General features: G+C 50.8%; 1 protein-coding gene across 2 annotated transcripts in view; it reads right to left on the bottom strand.

Moving 5' to 3' along the window:
* RGMA (repulsive guidance molecule BMP co-receptor a) overlaps positions 1-18,304 on the bottom strand; it is a 45,117-nt gene that overhangs the window by 17,183 nt on the left and 9,630 nt on the right. The window contains exons 1-2 of one of the 2 annotated variants that reach the window (XM_067029547.1): positions 9,665-9,683; positions 8,754-8,869 (exon numbers count right to left, since the gene is read on the bottom strand). In XM_067029547.1, coding sequence (XP_066885648.1) covers positions 8,754-8,835 — 82 coding nt within the window. In that variant the 5' untranslated portion in view covers positions 8,836-8,869; positions 9,665-9,683. Of the gene's footprint in view, positions 1-8,753; positions 8,870-9,664; positions 9,684-18,304 lie in introns of those variants that run through there. The other variant, XM_059056119.2, reaches the window with a different exon arrangement.

The following is an 18,304-nucleotide window of genomic DNA, read 5'->3' as shown; positions in this document are numbered from 1 at the left end:
ACCCCACATTTGTAACCTTTCACTTCTGCAGGCTGTGGGCTCCAGACTGCCTTCCTCATGGTCTGAGATGCAGCAGAGAGAAATCTTACAGCCACACACGGCTTGCCTGACTTAATTCTCTTCCTTTAAATAGCAACCCAGCTCCTCTTGGAGCAGAAAGACTGGGGAGGGGGTGGGCCGTGGCAGCCAGGAGCTGGAAGCTGCAGCTGTACCAACCCAGGCAGGATGAAAATATTTATGCACCAGCGCGGCATTAGCTGCTTTCAGAGACCTACTTTGAACTGTTAATCAAGCCCAATCTTTCAGAATAATAGCCTGATTATTACCGCCTTGTTTGCATAACAAAGAAGCCCAATAAAACTTATTTTGCTGAGCGCCACAGGGGTGTGAAGGCTGGGCCCTGAGAAAGGAGTCTTAGGAATGCAGGAGCCGCTCCTCAGCCTGAACCCAGGAATAAAGACAATTCAATTCGCCACCAAGAAAAGCCCAATAGACCAATAAATTACCCTCGTGCAAAGGGATTAGATCAGGTTTCAGTTGCCCTGTAGGAGGGGTGGGGTGAGCCGGGAAAGAGAAAATCCTGCCTCTTCTTAAAGGAGTATAAGGCTCGCTTGAAGGCAAGCCCTACAGTCAACGTTGGTTTTGCCTGACTGTGCGTTTGCAGGGTAACTGCCTGGAGGTTGCTGAAGGTTCTGGACCCCACTAGGTGCCAGGCACGGTGCTTCTTGCCATTCCTGGAACAAGCCAAAGTTGGCTTCTGTGCTCAGGTGGAGTCAGCTACACAGACCACCGGGATGCAGGGAAGAAGACACGGTTCCTTTGAACCCAGACTTAAGGATGGAGGCGTAGAGGGTATCAGGGAAGCAGCCTTTCCACCAGGTCCGGAGAGTAATGGGATTTGACAGGTAATGCAGGGCAGAGGTCCAGGAGCCCAAGTGGCTCCAGAACAGCTGGGACTGGCCGGAGGCGAAATGCCGGATGGTTGAGAGTGTGGCCAGGAGTTTGGGGCCAGACACGAAAGCTCCAGGTGAAAGCCGGCGATGAAGCAAATGTCATTCAGCTTCAAAATGCTTTGCTCTGCTCTTTGTGGGGCTGGGATGCAGCAAACCCCATTTCCCCGTTCACCCGGCTCCCTGTTGGATTCCACCACCAGGGGGCGCTAGATGAGGCCCAGCCAGTTTAACCTCAGCACCACCACCCAGCCCTGGCCCTTCTTCCCCTCCAGCCGCCGGTGGTGCTGCTCCGGAGTAGCCAGACCACAGCCGGGCAGCGGCCCTCCTCAGAGCCCTGGGCCCCCAAGGTCCTCTTCCCTTTGTCCCTCTAGCCCCAGGAGTGGAAGTTGCTTCCTGCAGCACTGTGTGTGCCTCCGTGGTCCCTTGTGGCCTTTTCCGTCCTCCCACGCCCATCTAGACACAATCCCCTATATTAGGTTCCCTCTGTGGCAATACCGCATGCGGTTTCTGTTTTCCTGACTGGATCCCGATACGCCAGCCTAAGGATTTCAGACCAGATCCTGCTGACCGTGGGGAGCCTGCCGGACCATCTTCAGTAAGTACGTGGCATGATGAGAGCACTATTTTAGGAAGTGGCAGGACATTAAGAGGCAATGGCTTTAATTAGGATAGAAGCAGGCACAGCAGAGGGAGAGCAGCTTCAAAGAGAATTCACTGCACAGCCTCCGTGGAAGGAGCAGCACAGAGGCCTGAGACGCGCCCCCCCCCCCCACCCCCGTTCCCGTCTCCTGTCCTCACTGCCCACTGGTCCCCGGCAGTGCCGATGCAGGGGCTCGCCTCTTAGCAATGAGTTGGGATGTGGGTCCCAAAAGAGGTGGGACACGTGCTTGCGCCCAGTGGGAAACCCAGGCTGGACACCAGCAGCAGAAGCAGCAGACCAGTCTCCACCCTCTCCTGTCCCTTAGCACCGAAGCTGGGAGGGGACGGTGGATGGATCTAGTGCCAGAATTTGGCAAGCTCTTGCCCGGGCAGTGTTCTGGAGTCTCTTTGCTTGACAGATGCCTGTGGCTGCCAGGTTTTTGTCGCTCCATCCAGGTGTCTGGCGTCAGATACCGAGAGGAACACACCCAGGTGAGGGACTGGATTTTTCACCAGGTGCAGCAGACCCTACCTTACTTAACCCACAAACAGCCAGAATCGATCAGCTTTCCTCAAAGGCATTCCTCCCGGTTCAGCCTGAGAATGTTCCAAGGAACCGACCTAGCCCGTGACTCCAAAGTGTCTCTCGCCCCTTGAGAGCACTGGAAGTTTTCTCAGGGGCTTCTTCCAGGGACCTGGCTACCGGAGAAGAAAGCCCGGGGCAGGAGGAAGCTTCTCAGAGAATCTGCATTGGCTTAGGGAGTGGAGGAGGGGAGATGGGGGAGCAGTGGTTAACTCACAACTAAGTGTGGGCACAGGGGGCCCAGTGCCACTCACCAAGCTGAGGCAGGAGGCGCTGCCCCCTCGTCACACCCAGCCAGGCTGCTCTGTCCCAGCCTCCGCACGTGCCAAGTCGCTGCAAGAAACCACGCCGAGTGCCAAGGAAAAGGGCACACCCACTGGTGCCACACGGAGCCAGATCAACAGCCAAGAGAACGTTAAAAAGCACACGAGGGCTTCCCTGGTGGCGCAGTGGTTGAGAGTCCGCCTGCCGATGCAGGGGACGCGGGTTCGTGCCCCGGTCCGGGAGGATCCCACATGCCGCGGAGCGGCTGGGCCCGTGAGCCATGGCGTCTTGGTATTGACTGCCCAGGTGAAGTGGTGAGGGAAATGAATAAATAAGCAAAACCCCAAAGACACAAATCTGACTTGGGAAAATTTGCACCGTGATAGCTCTGCCCAAGTTGTTTTCCCAACCTATGGCTGGGTGGCATGTGCTTTGGAATGCTAAACCAGGGATGGACAGGGAGCAGAGAGGGCCTTTGGGAAGAGGCAACAATGTGAGAACCATGGAAGAGTGTGGTCACTCTTCATTCTGCTATCCAATCGTATCTCCAAAGTTTCTTATTCTTTTTCCCCCACCTTAAAGCCTTATATGCTACATAGCTTAAAGTGTAAAATGCTACATAGCACGTTTAACGAGTGTGTTTACCCAAAATCTGATATATGGAAAAGGGCAGGGGTCTGGGCTCTACTCCTGGCTCTGCCACTAAGCTGTGTGATGTGAGGCAACCTCTCTGACCCTCGGTTCCTCATCGATACAGTGGGAATGATGCTCATGGGGGAGGGGTGACCATCTCATGAGGTGACATACTTCAAGTATTTAGCAGAGTGCCTGGTATATGTGGCCACTCAATAAACGGAAGAGCTTTAAAAATTGCTGTTCTCCTTCAAATGATCATATTTTGGAGAAAATAATATGAAGGTATTATGTCTTGAAGGTTATTCATGAATGTCAATTAGTGATGGCAGTCTGTGGGAGATTGGAATTTGGGTTATTTTCATTTTCTTATTTATCCTTTTCGGTCTTTAGATTTTAAATTGAGTATTGTCTTTATAAGCAGAAACACATTTTTTGAATAAAAGATTGGGGTATCTGGACACCCCCCCTCCACGCCCCCCAAAACCCTGTGGTCTCTGCCTGTTGAGCAAAAAACAAACAGAGACACAAAAAAACCCAAGGGTCCTGTAGTTTCCAGGATTGTGCTGGGTGTGTTTGGGGTGCAGAGCAAGGAGAAGGGTATAAAGAAACAGGAAATGGGGTTCCTGCCCTTATGAACAGCTCCAGTGATTTAGAAGAGGATTAAAAACCCAAGACCCAGGAAGCAACACAGCCAAGAGGAAGCACAGGCGTCAGCAGCCATGGTGACAGGTACCCAGGTCACTGGAGGGATGGCACTGGACCCCAACAGATGGCACTGGCCTTGGGCTTTAATCTAGTGGGCACTCCCATTCCAAACTGGGCAGGGGCATCAGCAAGGCCTGGGGGCTGCCCACCGTTAAGGTGTGGTGGGTGGTGACAGAGTATGGGGAGACCAGGAGGGACCTGGAGCCTGGGGACATGCCAGGGAATGAGGAGGCCGGGGATGAGTGTGGGACCAGATGCCAGAGGGTCCTCCCTTCTGGATGCTCCAAAAAGGGCCACAGGAGCTGTGAGTGCCTGAGCAGGAGTTTTAGAGCGATTCATTTGGCAACTTGGAGTGTGAGGGTGGGGCACCTGGGAGGCAGGTCCAAGCTCAGCTGCTTGCAGGTGACAACGGGAACAGGCAGGAAAGGGCGGAGGAAGGAGGCCCAGCGCCAGGTGAACGGACAGAAGGGAGAGGCCACTTCACACCCAGGACTTAACGGTTCTGGGCAGTGGGGTCTAACAGACACAGGCCAGGTACTAGTCCAGGGGACAGGAGGAGAGTCTAGGGAGACCCACCATCCTGGTGTGCCCAGGACTCAGAGGGCTTCTAAAAACACGGGACTCTCAATTTTAAAACAGTGGAAAGTCCTGGGTCCACTGAGATGAGTTGGTTACCCTAGAAGAAACAGTACCTTCAATTTTAGGCAGGTTGAGTGTAGCCAGGCATTACAACGGCATGGCACCCCCAATCACTCAACCAAACATAAATTGGGGTTCTCTGCCCACTTCTGCTGAGGGGCTTGCACATTGCACCCGAGAGGGAAATTTTAGCAGGAACCATATGACCTCCAACATGTAAAGTGGTCCCCACGCGATCCTCTCACCTCCACAGAGACCTGGGACCCCAGTTCCCCATCTCATGGAGCAACCTTATCTGAGCCCATGGATCACCTCTCCCCAGTTCTCCTTTGGGCACTGGGGTGACTGCTAGTAATTCCTCCAACCTTGCAGAGGTTTCCCTTCTTAAACCAGAGGACCATAGATCCTCTCCTTACTCTCCAACTTATCCTCAGGGCCAAAGGGGCCAACCGTCTGCAGGATTTTACATCCCGCTCTCCCTGGGAGCCAGGGCTCTGCTCTGCAGGCCCCTTGGTGTGGCACACACCAGCCTACTGGCTGGTGCTGCTGCCATCTGGCTCTTGCAATGGGACTCACTTCAGTCTTTCCCTCTGGGACACAAAGTCCTACTGGGAGGACAATAACATGGTAAGTAGGTTGACTTGCATGTACATTTTTGAATAGCAGCTCCGAGATAAATATTCTCATTCCTACAATGACACAGATATACTTGGATACTGCAGAGGACTTGGGTCTCTGCAAGACTTAGTTTCCCCCCACTGAGGACTAATCTTTCTAAAACAGCCATGGTTTAAAAGGAAGGGGAGGGCTTCCCTGGTGGCGCAGTGGTTGGGAGTTCGCCTGCCAATGCAGGGGACGTGGGTTCGTGCCGCAGTCCGGGAAGATCCCACATGCCGCAGAGCGGCTGGGCCCGTGAGCCATGGCCGCTGAGCCTGCGCATCCGGAGCCTGTGCTCCGCAATGGGAGAGGTCACAACGGTGAGAGGCGCGTGTACTGCAAAAAAAAAAAAAAAAAAAAAAGGAAAGGGAAAGAGGAAAAAGAAAGGCCCAGGGCAATAATTTTTAGAACAGTGGTCCTCACACTTGAGGTGCATCAGAACCCTCTGGAAGGCCTGTTACAGTACAGACTGCGCATCCCACCCCCAGAACATCAGCTTCAGTAGGTTTCTAACAAGTTCCTGGGGTGGGGGGAGGGAGGGGGTTGATGCTGCTGGTCCAAGGACCACATTTTGAGAACCACCAAGCTGGAGTACAGCATCCATATGTAGTCAATAGGAAGCATGCCAGCATGTCTACAACATATGACTTTGACGGGTTCCTCTTGGAAATCTGTTTTATTAAGCCAGGGTGGTTTCAAAGTTTAAAAAAGTATCTATTAATTGTGTTTTGAAGCAAATGCTATCAGTGAAAGACTCTCCTAAGAAGCCTTTCTTGGCCTCCTGCCACCCACCCCCCTCCCAGCTAGACCACAGCAGTGGCCACTCTGTCCATCTGCTGAAGGCACAGCATGGTCCATGCAGACACCCTGATAGCCCAAGGGACACCGAAGGGCCCCTGTCCTTCCACCAGGACTGAAGGTGGACGCCAGCCTTGCTCAGATGAGGGCCCCGAATGCTGTCCCTGTGTCAGGACCACAGGAGGTGTGCCATGCACGCTGAGTACATGTAAACACTCTCAAAACACACAAACCCTCTCAGTCTAGCAGAGGTTAAGGCATCTTTCTCCACATAACTATGTCCAATTTAATTTGTACTCCTATGGGTTTACTCCTGGAAGCCATTCAAGTCGACTAGCACTGAACAAGCCTATGCTTTCACGAGGCTGCTCCAGCCAGATTCCACCTGTCTTTAGAGGGAGGGGCTGGAACACAGGGCCCCTGACTGTCTCCAGTGCTTTCTTTTTTTTTTTTCTCTAACGCCCACCCAGCTCCCCACCAGACCTGCAGGTTCTCTGACTTTATCCCCAAGCAGCCCCTCTGCCAACAGTGCATCTCGTTGTGGTGGAAATGTCCCATTTCATCTCTTAAGAAACTGTCTTCTTGACCCAGGTTTCTGGAGCACACGCGTTTTCAGAGCCCCCAGTGTATTTCATGCGGGCATACTGGAAGCTCAGTTTTCAGCAAGGTGGGCAATTTTGACTAAATGCGGCTGTCAAGGCCTCAAATTAGACGAAACATTAGCCAGTTGGCATGACAGTGCAACAGCTATCTGCTCTATCTGCCAGGTTTTAGTTACCAGCCTTGAAGCCAAAAAGAAATGGGCTTCTTGGAAACAAGTGATGGAATTCGGGTTATGAATTATATAACCCACCAGCTTTCCTCAGACCATGGGGGAGACTTTTAAAATAAAGTTTTTAAGATGGAGAAATGGAAACAGCAAAACTTCACCACCCAGCCCTGACAGCTTCCTCCTACCTCTGAGTACCTCCTGCCAGCCCTTCCCTTCCTCTCCCTCCAGCCCAAGAAGTTAACAAGTGCTGCCGCTTTAAGAGCGGGAAGGTGTTGTTTTAAGGGCCTCTAAGCCCCCCTTCTCAATTTCAGCTCCAAGCTGAGATCACATCCCCCACGGCAGCTAAGGGACAAAAGCCATTTATCAACCCATCTGATAAAACTTCCAATGGGCTGGATCTTTATCTGGACCAAACCGAGATACACACACATTGCAAACTTCTGCATCTCTAAAAGGGGGATTTCTTTTTTTAAGAAGAGGATCATTTCAAATTTTATTTTCTTAGTTCTTGGGAGGGAACCAAATCAGCCTTTCAGCCAGAACCTTCTATAGGTGGGGAAACTGCCTTTAAAAAAAAAAGGGGAGGGGGAGTAGGACTCCCTGCTGCTTGATCCTCTATGGAGGTTGTAATATTCTGGGGCGAGGGTGCACGGGGTCTAAAGGCTCTTTAAGGCAGTGACACCCCCCATTTTGTCTTTGGCTGGGGCCTCCCCAATGGAATCCAGGGCTGCTAGCAGGTTGCGACTCTCCGGGGACGCCCTTACGGCGGGCGGGTCCGGGTGGGTTTTGGGGGGCCCCGGAGCAGGGCTGGGCGGGAAAGTAAACGGATTCCGACTCCCTTACCGCGGCCAGCATGTCATCCCACCGGGAGCCCCAACTTACAGCCAGGCCGAGTCCGGACTGCCCAGTTCTGCCAGTTCCTGAAACCCAGTTGGCTGAGGAGCAAAACAAAACAACCCAATCCCGGTCTAACTCAAGTCCTTTCTTGCAGAGCTCGGTGGAGCGCTGCGGCTGCGGATCCGTTCCGCCTCCGGAGCGAAAACAGGCTCTCATTTTTGCAAAAAAGACACCTCGGCATCCCGCAGCACAATGGAAACAGCCGGGAAATCCCGCCTTGCATCGGGGACCATTTGACCCGTGACGCTGGGTTTATTTGTATTTTTAGCAAGGGGAAAATGGGTACAAAGGGTTTAACTGGCATTCCCAGGCTGTGAGTAGCATATGGCAAAAATGGAATAAACTTTCTTGAAACATTATAAAGAAAACAGACCCGGGATTTAAGTTTCGTGCCTTCCCCCTCCCCCTCCGAAAGGGGAAAAAAAAAAAGTAAAGAAACTGGAGCGTTTGGGAAGGAACAAATGCTTCTCTGTGGAGTTGGTCTCCCTTCCCCCAACAAAAACAAGAGGTCCGGGCTCGGAGGAATTTGAAAGCAGCGATCTGCCAAAAACATTGTGAAAAACTATGGGGGATTCATTGGAAACAGATGGGCTTTTTCAGCTTTAATTCTGAAATTCTCTCCCTTTCTGACAGAATAAAAACAAACAGGGGGCGACGCGGAATGTTATCAAACAGGAATAAGGGCCCTTCGAAGCCCAGTCCGTGGGCTTCCCCGCGTGGGCGAACGCGTGGGAGAGGGACGGGGTCCCGGGGGAGGGGGCGGTCCGGGTCAGGCCTGGGACCTCAGGGGCGCCCACGGCTCCACCCCTGGGCACCCGGCAGGTTTGCAAACTGCTGGGCGAGGAGTTGGAGAAAGTGCCCCCTGCTCCGAGTCCGTGCCTCCCCTTCCTCCCCTTCTCGGGGGGGCCCTAAGGGGCGTGTCCCGGTACCCCTTTTTCTCGGAAGTTGGGAGACGTCCCCGGAGCCTGCGACCTCCCCGCCTGGCTCCTTTTCATTATAGGCTGGGAGGGGTCCCCCCAGGTCCCCACGGGCGCATCCATCGCGCCTTCGGCGGGACGCGGGAGAAACAAAGACGCGTGGAAATGGGAGGCGGGGGGCCGGCGAACTTGAGCTCCGACTCGCAGACCTGTGGCCCGGCGCTGCGAGGAGACCCGGGGAGCGGGCCCCGCGCGCCCGGCCGGCTGTCCCCGGGCCGGGGGCAGTGCCTTACCTGCGGGGAAGCTGCAGAGAAGGAAGGCGAAGGTCGGCCAGAATCCCAGGGCTGAAGGTCCTGCCCCTCTCCCCATACCCATCCATCCAGCTCGGCCTGTTACCACTAGCCTCTCCCTGGAAGAAGAGTTCAGAAGAAAAGAAAGAAGAAAATAAATCACGCTGCGGAGAAAGGGCAGCCTCGCTCCGCCGGCGGGAGCAGCGAGCCGGGAGGCTCGGTCCACCTCGGCCGCGGGCGCCCGGCGCGCCCCCCCTCCCCGCGCGCCCCTCCCTCGCCATCCATCACCCAGTTCGCCTCCAATGTCGGCGCGGCCCCGCTGCCCCAGCCGCCTCGCGTTCCGCCCCCTCGCGCTCGGGTTTCAGCGCGGCCCGCTGGGGGTTGGGGAAGAAGAGCTGGGCGGGGACCGAGGCGGCCGGGCTGCGGGGCTGGCCGCGGGGACCTGGGGAGCCCAGGGCTGGAGGACGGTGGGCGCGCCCTGGCTCCCTGAATCCCGCAGCTTTCCACGCAGAAAAGGCCCAAATTCCCCGGGACAACCAAGGCTCGCAGAGTGCACGGACGGCCGCGCCCCCTCCCCCCATCTTCCCTATACGTATCCAACCCAAGTAGAAACTGAGCTTGGAGAAAACCCCCAGGACCCCTTTACAACTAGACTGCCGTCCCGAAGACGCCACCGACACCCCGACTCATTGCTCTCACTCAGATGTGTCCCCAGTGCAGGAGGCTGAAAAATCCGCTTCCGAGTTGTCCGGGGTTGGGCGGGGTGGCCCGACAGATGTCGGCCACTAAAGCACCTCGAGGCTCCCTCCCTACCTCCCCCGCCCCTCCCTTGGCCCCGGGCCACCCACTCCGCCTGGGCTCGGCCACCTCCAGCATCCCCTCCGGGCACCTCGGTGCTGCCCCAGGACTCTTACTGGCCGCGCTCCGGAGTCGGGGGCCTGCGAGCCTGACGGAGGCGGCAGGACAGCTGCCACCCCAGGAGGTGTGGCTGCAGCGGACCCCGCGGTGCGCGTCCGGAGCTGCCAGGTCAAGGCCACCAAGGCCGCTCTTGGGAGAGCATCAGGGTGGTGACTTCCTTTAATTTGGTCACTTATTTTTTCCAGGAGCAAAATGCCTCCTCCCCAAAATTCCCTAGGCCCCGCAGCTCTCCTGCCGCTGTTGGGATATTTAAGACTGGCCACTTCCCCTGAGAAGCATCTTTTGGATGGAACACAAATACGCCAGAGCAAGTGTTTTTAGTCAAACCAATTGCTCCTTTGCCCCCGCCCCCCACCTCACTTCCAAGCCAACTCATCTGGTTCTTTGGAAAAAATTCTGAGTTTTTATCCAATTTAGATGTTTCTCTTAAGCACTATGGCAGTCCTCACTTGCTGAAGGCCACAGAGGCTGCAGGGCTGCATCTGCATTTAGGACTCTGCCTGCTGGGAGGGGAGTGAAGCTCTGAAGGAGAAAGCTTTGGGCTAGGGGAAGAGGATCCTAGATCTGTAGGTGGAACCCAAAGCAGTAATACTTCTGAATCTGGCTTCTACAAAACAAGTGCGAAAGGGGACTGATGCCTCAAGCACCCGTACCATGGGGCAAAAACAAGCTGTTGTTTCCTTAGGGCAAAATGCCGTGATAGCTACAGCTGGCTTTACAGTTTGGGGTGCCCCCGTATTTCCCTCAAAATGTGGGTCTCAGTCCAACAGCCTCTGTCTAATTATCATTCCCCCAAACCGGGATTCATTTTAAGCCCCCGTTGTCAAAATGCTACAGGTTTGTCCAGTGAAAGGCCACTACCTCAAAATCCAGGTTGCGATTCGCATTCCTCTCAGGCTTAGCCCATCCAGGAGTCAGATCCACGATTTATTCTCTAGAATCACAGGACAGCCCTGGCACACTGAGGCAGGCACAGAGCCAGACTGCACACAGGCACCTTTGAGGTCCACCAGTTAACACTCTTTGCTAGATCCTGCCTTACACAAGTTAGTTCTAAGGTTTCTCGCTAATGAGAGAGAAAGGATCCATTAGCATTCCCAGCAGCCCTGACTGTAAATTCACCACCACCACATCTGCAGCATCTCTGGGTCGTAGAACGTGGCTTAGGACCCAGCAGAGAGGATGTGCAGGCTTCAGAAGGCCTGGAAGCAGGCCCTCCCGGCGCTGTCCTTGCCCAAGAGTGTGGACCTTTGGCTGCAGCCTCTACACCTCAGTTTCTTCATCTGTAAGGGGTAGGCTGATAATACTGTCACCCCAAGACTGCAACTGAATACAAGCGTCCCTTGGAGATACTGAGGGTTCCGTTCCAGGCTACCGCAATAAAGCAACTAATGCAATAAGCAAGTCCCACAATTTTTTTTTGTTTCCCAGTGCATATCAAAGTTATGTTTACACTATACTGTAGTCTGTTAAGTGTGCAATAACATTATGTCTAAAAAACGGTATACACACCTTAATTTAAAAAACTTTATTGCTAACAACTGCTAACCGTCATCTGAGCCTTCAGCAAGTCGGAATCATTTTGCAAGAGTAACATCAAAGATCACTGATCACATAACAGACAGAACAATAAAGAAAAAGTTTGAAATATTGAGAGAATTACGCAAATGTGACACAGAGACAAAAAGTGAGCAAATGCTGTTGGGAAAATGGCATGGATAAACTTACTGGATACAGAGTTGCCACAGGCCTTCAATTTAAAAAAAAAAAAAAAAAAAAAAAAAAAAGCAGTATCTACCAAGCACAATAAAACGAGGTGTGCCTGTACAATCTGGGAGGAGCACTGGGCCATGGGAGCTCCCCAGCCTTCCAGCCAGGGGACTGGCTGTCATTTTGGGAGGAGATCCAATTCCTACGGCATAAGCGAATCATTTGGGAAAGGGACGAAAAGGGCTTCCTTCTCAGAGGAGAAATGTGTGAGGCTGAATTTGGACATCACAAAAGTAGAGATTTGGCTTTTACATAGTTTAGACTATGAAGAGAAATCCAGCCACAAATAGAGCAATATGAGGTTGTGTTGACCTTGAGGAATCTGTCTATACTGGCCAAACCAACCAGCTTATTGACAACTCCCCAAATCTTTGCAATTCTTGAAATGTTGGATTTTGGAACTCAGCACTCTATTTGCCATAGAAACTCACTTAACTCAAAGTGTAGTTGACTTCAGACTGACAGCTCTCATTATAGAGTCTCACCACTTATGCGTTTTCCCCTGGGTGCAGCCTGTGAGGAGGGGCAGAGACCTTTTCATGCTCCTGTTCCCTTTCTTCCAGTCCTAGCTGTGGAGGCCCCACCACTGAACCCTCGCCTCCCATCTCTCCCTCTCCATTTTCAGGGGGTGGGGTTGTGTGATGAAGGGGCAGGGAGCTTCTGAAAGGTGAGGTCTACCTAAGGTTGAAGCCCTCCCAGGGGCAGGGGTGGGGAAGGAGTCTGGCTTCCCCTGCCTCTGGGTATGAACAGGGTGTTCTCAAATCCAGGGCCTGAGTCATCAGTCAATAAATACATATTTAGGACTAGTGCATACTAGTCCCTGGGGTATAAAGAAATCAATAAGACAACTCCTATCTTTGAACTGCTAGTAGAAACAGATATTAGAGGAAGGTGAGGGGTAAAACAGAGGTGAGGAATGAACAACTAACTACCTGGGGAGAGGTTTAAAGAAAGGGTGGTGTATCTTGCGAGGTATCTTCGAGGATTCATTTTCACTAAGAATGACAGTGATAATGGCTCATGTTTCAGTGTGCTCTTATATTATGTCAGGTGCTAAGTGCTTTACATTTCTAGACACTTTAAGCTAAGGTGGGTTCTATTACTATCCCCATTTTGCAGATGAAGAAACTGAGGCTGAGTGAGCTTAAGTACTCACCCAATTACCAGCTAATAAACTGCAGAGCCAAGCACACCGAACCCCACCCCTGATGTGCTGTATGTGCCTTTCATTCCAATGGTGCAAGTCCACACTGGGCTTAAAGTCAAGACAGATAACTTAACAGTCACTTTGAATAAGGCATAACACAGACGCTGATGGGGAGGCACAGGACAAGGGAGCCAGGGGCCTCCAGCGCAGCCTGGGGTGCAGCGAGGGAAGGGAAGTTTTCCCAGTTGGGAATGTGCCAGGGGAAGGTGGTGGGCAAGGAAAGAGGAGGAGGGCAGGGCTTCCAGGTAGAAGGAACACTGAAGAAACCATGTACCAAGGTGTGGTTTGCCTGAGGAGCTGGAAAAGCTTAAGGATGGCTATAGGAGAAAGAGGTGAGGCTGCAGAAAGAGAAAGCAGGAGCCTGGGAAAGCCTGGGAAAGCCCAGCACATGCTCTGCTAGGGTGTGCATTTTTAGCACTTGGGAGCCCCACCCAAAGCCTCACAAAGGAGAGGGGTTTATTCTTTTAGGAGATCATCATGGGGGATTTAACAATAATACAAATGCCCAGGCCCCACTCTGGAGCAGCTGAATCTGAATCTCAGGAGGTAGAGCCTTGGGTATCAGCATTTTTAGTCAGCTCTCCTGGGTGACTAATGTGTAGGGACTTGTAGGTTCTAAGTTCCATCACCCTCCATCAACCGTGGGTGCACATAAGACCCAGGATGAGTCAATCAGTTTATCCTCTTGGACTTAAAGTCCAGGCAAGACAGAGAACCTAATAATTGATTTCATTAAAGCAGTGACTGGGGGCTTCCCTGGTGGCGCAGTGGTTGAGAGTCTGCCTGCCGATGCAGGGGACGCGTGTTCGTGCCCCGGTCCGGAAAGATCCCACGTGCCACGGAACAGCTGGGTCCGTGAGCCACAGCCGCTGAGCCTGCAGGTCCGGAGCCTGTGCTCCGCAACGGGAGAGGCCACAACAGTGAGAGGCCCGCGTACCGCAAAAAAAAAAAAAAAAAAAGCAGTGACTGGCACATGACCCAAGCTGACCCATCAGAATCTGTCCTGAGACTGTTGCCATGAGGGAGCTCCCAGTTCTGATCTCTGATTCCTCCATAGGATGGGTCTAGGGATAGTAATCTGACGAGAAGGTGAGTATTGATGAGTGCTGCGGGTTGAAGCTGTGTTTGCAGAGTTGGCATACTGTTTATACTAAAATTGCACTGTGTCTGGTGAGCTTTTCAGGGACTGATGGCGATTTTCAGGGCTAACCATCCCCATGCCACTCTTCAGCACATGATTCTCCCTGAAGCTCCTTCTTAGCTCCTCAGAGCTACACGAAGACCTGCTCCAGCTATGGGAGCCAACAAAGTCCTTGTTTCGCTGAAACTGGTTTGATTTTGGTTCCTCTCACGTCTATGCACAGATTCTTGACCAATCAGGAGGAAGGTAAGGTCCAACACTGGTCCCAAGAAGTATTTTAGCCATCCTCAGAAGTGCAGGGATGTGTTGTGGATGGCTCTTAATCCATCATCCATTTAGTGGCAAAATTTCTTGAGCCTACTCCCATCCCCTCCACTCCCCACCTTTGAAAAAATTTTGCCCTATACCACATTTTGAGGAACTCAGTTGCTTCACTTTACAACTCAGAGTGGGACCCAATCCTTCTTTGTAATTTGTCCCTCAAAATCCTCTTTCAAACTTCATGGGCTACACTGGGTCTGTCCATCTCAGATCTGATGAACCAGAGCTGCTCAATCTCTGCATAACCTTTAAGGTTTTATAGACTTTGGTCATATCATCTTTCTGGCTTCATCCTTCCACACTGACGTCCTTAAAGAGCAAAGCAGCCCAGCTTCTCAGGAAAGCCTTCTGCCTGGGTGATTACTCACCTTTCTACGGTTTTGAGACATTTTTCTCTAGGAGAAGGTCATAAAACTGCCAGGTTTGGGTAGAGCCCAGAGAGAAGACTATTTTGGGCTTAGATTCCAATACCATTTCTGAACACTTGGTCCTGCACAGTCTTCGGCAAACAAACATTTTGCAAAGACCCCCAAGATCCCTTGGGGGCTATAAACAGACTGGACACAGTCCGTTATTTTTGTAATTTGGATTGTTTTCCTAAATGTATTAACTGAGGCTTGCTCCTGCAAAAGCTTAATATGCATCTTCTTGCAAACTCATAAACTGGTCCTGCAGTTAATCACCATTTGTTTGCCATCTCTCTGGAGAGACTGGAACCATTTCATCTGCAGGCCTGCAACCAGTCATTCCTCCAGATGATCTATGGACAATTAAACAAAGTCTGGGAGCACCAGTGATCCTTGGGGATCCCCACTGTTTATAATTCTTCATCTAGAAAAGTACCTGTTTATCCTCTTTTTGTTTCCTGTCTCTAAGGACAATTCCAATCCATGGAGATTTCCCCTTATGTTCTGGAGGAATTTACTATTGGAAATGACCTTTGGGGTGGAACTTTGTCAGAAGGAATTTTGAACGTTTAAACATAATTCATCCCTGGGTTTCTCCAGACCTGTTTCTACCTCCTCAAGGAATGCTAATAGATGGGTCCAGTTTCATGTTCTCTTTTCAGAAAGCGTGTTGTGCTTTGGCCAGTTAATTAGGACTTTACAAAATGCTTGCTGATACTACTTTTTTTAGTATCTATTCCACAAAGTGGTTATTAAAAGTGACCCTTCCTGGATAGGTGGGCTTCCTTTGTGGGCAGGGGGCCCAGCATGTACGCCCTTGGGTGCAGGCCAGGTGTGGAAGGAAAGTTGCATATTTTGGCCACCAGGATATGACTGCCATTTTGAACTACCATTGCTCCCTTCTCTCCAGACGTTCCTGGGGTAGAGGGCCACAGGCTGTCCTTGACCTATTTGTTTCCATGACAATTTAGGAATCTCCCTGCTTCTCTTCTTCCAAAGCATTTTTGGGTCTCCTGTCCTTACTCTGGCATCAAGGAACCTCTTTACTATTGATTTCGGAAAGCCTTCCAATGTGTTCCCACTTTGGCTTATCTTGGTTTTGTTTGTTTGTTTGCTGTAGGTTTACTTTCTCTGTGTGTACACAACTTCCTTGGCTTATGAGCTCTGTCCCTCACCCTGAGGGATGCTTATTCTTAGTAATTAAAACATACAGATTTTATTCCAGTATTTTAATGGTTTTTTTGAAACACACATTTCCCTGACATTCCAACAGCTGTCTTCAGAAACTGAAGAAATATGTAACTTTCTCTTTGAACTCTCTCAATGGATTTAAAACACATTAGCAGATTTTATTTGCTCTTGGACATGTCTTTTAATGTCTGTGATCAGGTTACTAACATCCACCCCCCCACCCCCCGCCCCACTCGCACACGCCAGGCAGATTCTTTTAATTTATTTGTTTTTCTGTTTCACTCATTCAACAAGCATTCACTGAGTATTAGGCTCTGAGTGGGTTTTGGGGGTTTTCAGATGAGCGGCAGACAGTTCGCCCCCCAACCCCAGGAAGCCCAGGGGCACAGGCAGATGTGGAGACAAATAATTCTAGTTCTGAGGACTCTGAGAGGGGTGATTGTGTGGTGTCTCAGAAGCCCCACGTTTATTCCCCATCCCTGTTGCTGCAAATTAACTGGGGACTTTACCAGGCTGAAGAATCTTTTAGAATGGGGGGGGGGTCTTTGTCAGTAGCTTCTTTAACGAACTGGACCACTGACTGCAAAGCAAGACTTCATTAGTACCAGATCTGGTGACAACTGCGTCACCATTGGCCTCATACTGTCTGGAACACATCTGTCAAAATTCCACCTTGTGGACAAACCACATCAGACTGCTCCGTGGGGTAGCATCCCTGCTCAGGAGTCCACTTTGGAGGACCAGGTTGGCATGGGACATCAGCATGGAGTGTCCACCTCAGAACCTTCCAGAAGCACACCCCTGCTTGGTAGGCATGGGCATATTCATGGTGCTGGAAAGATATAAAAGGGATTTTTAAAAAAAAGAAAATGCTAGGAGAACAAATTTTCTGGACTCTCCGTTTTCTTCAATCTAACATCAAATTTATTTCAAGAAATTGAAACAGTAATATACACACATGTTCAAAAATCAATTTCCTGTTAAATGAAATCAGGTCACTATCCCTGGAGGCCATAACTATCAACAGTTTCATGTGCATCTTTCTAGATATTTCCATATGCACATAAGCACACATAAAAATCAATCAATCAATCCATCAACCTATTTATCTATGTAGCTAGCTATCATTTTACCAAAAAGTATTAGCAAGCCCTCAACTGCTCCCTCCCCAGTGGGTATTTCCTTTTCTATTCTGACTCTCAGTGAAATAGCCCTATGAGTCCCTCCATTATGTCAGGAGCTGAGGACTCCAAGAAGAACTGAGTTCCCCAGACAAAGGGGATGTTCGTATGTAGAGATAGACTTAAATATAAAACAGTCCATGTGAAAAAAGAAGCAGACTCAAAGATACAGAGAACTAGGGGTCACCAGTGAGGAGAGGGAAGGGGGGAGAGGAAATAATAGGGGTAGGGGATTAAGAAGCGCAAACTATTAAGTATAAAATAAGCTACAAGGATATACTGTACAACATGGGGGATATAGTCAATATTTTGTAATAACAATAAATGGAGTATAACTCGTAAAAATTATGAATCCCTATGTTGCACACCTGTAACATATAATATCATACATCAACTATACTTCACTTAAAAAATAAAAAATAAAATAAATAAATAAAAATAAAACAGTCCATGTGAGGAATGCCAAATGCCTTTAAAAACTACCTCTTCTCTTCCTGGACTTCAAGTCCCATTCAAAAACATGTCTTCTCTCTTCTCTCATCCAGAAGTCAGACAACCCATATTTACTCCAACTTGCACTGCGGAAGGCAAGTAACCTGCCTGAGGTCACCCAGCTGGCTTGGTGGCCGAGTGGGGTTTGGGCAGGTCTGGGTGACTCCCAGCTGTCACACCACCTCTGATGAGCCCACTAACTCCTTCCCAGGCATGGAGATGTCTGGTCTTCTCTCTGCCTCCACTGAACCTTGTCCATCTCTGTACTCATTCTCTTACTCAGAACAGAAGGAAGGACTCCCTTTGAGGTCCCCCAGCCTCAGCCCAGGCTGGGTTGGAGCCCTCCTGATGACATGCTATCAGTTTCTGAGGTCACATTTCCATAATTTAAACTCCTCCTTCCATCTTTCGCACCTCTCCTTCTTGACCTCTGAGATTCTCAGAAAGCTCCTGGAGCAGACTCATTTATTCTTTTGGTACCTCTCCCCTTTCTTGCTAACTGGGATTATAAGCTAGTACATAGCTGGAGTTTCATTTATGAAAGTCTTCCTCACTTTCCTCTTGAGCTCTTGTCTGCACCTCCAGTGCACACCTACTAGCTGGTCTATAGTTGCAAATTCTTCTGCCTACAAAGCCCAGAACGAAAGTGATAGTATTTGTGGATTGCTTCATTGTCGGTGTGGAGATTGAGAGTTTTTAGACACTGCAGTGGATGTGGGGAAAGAGAGAGATCTGGGATTTGGAGCAATTCTACCTCTAGCTGTGTGGTCCCTGTCCTTTCCTACCTCTGGACCCGCAGCTTCTCAATCTGCAGAATCGTGGCCTGGCTACCCACCAGGCCACGGGGTGGGGCAGTCTCCCAGCTTCACAGTCTGGTATCTCTAGGAATTCAGTAAACTAGTGTTGGCTTTGTGACTAACTGGCCT

This window comes from Kogia breviceps, chromosome 3 (assembly GCF_026419965.1).
Source record: "Kogia breviceps isolate mKogBre1 chromosome 3, mKogBre1 haplotype 1, whole genome shotgun sequence".
In the NCBI taxonomy this organism is placed as follows: Eukaryota; Metazoa; Chordata; class Mammalia; order Artiodactyla; family Physeteridae; genus Kogia; species Kogia breviceps.
The sequence above is the reverse complement of the archived record's forward strand: the minus strand, read 5'-3'. Positions and strand labels throughout refer to the sequence as shown.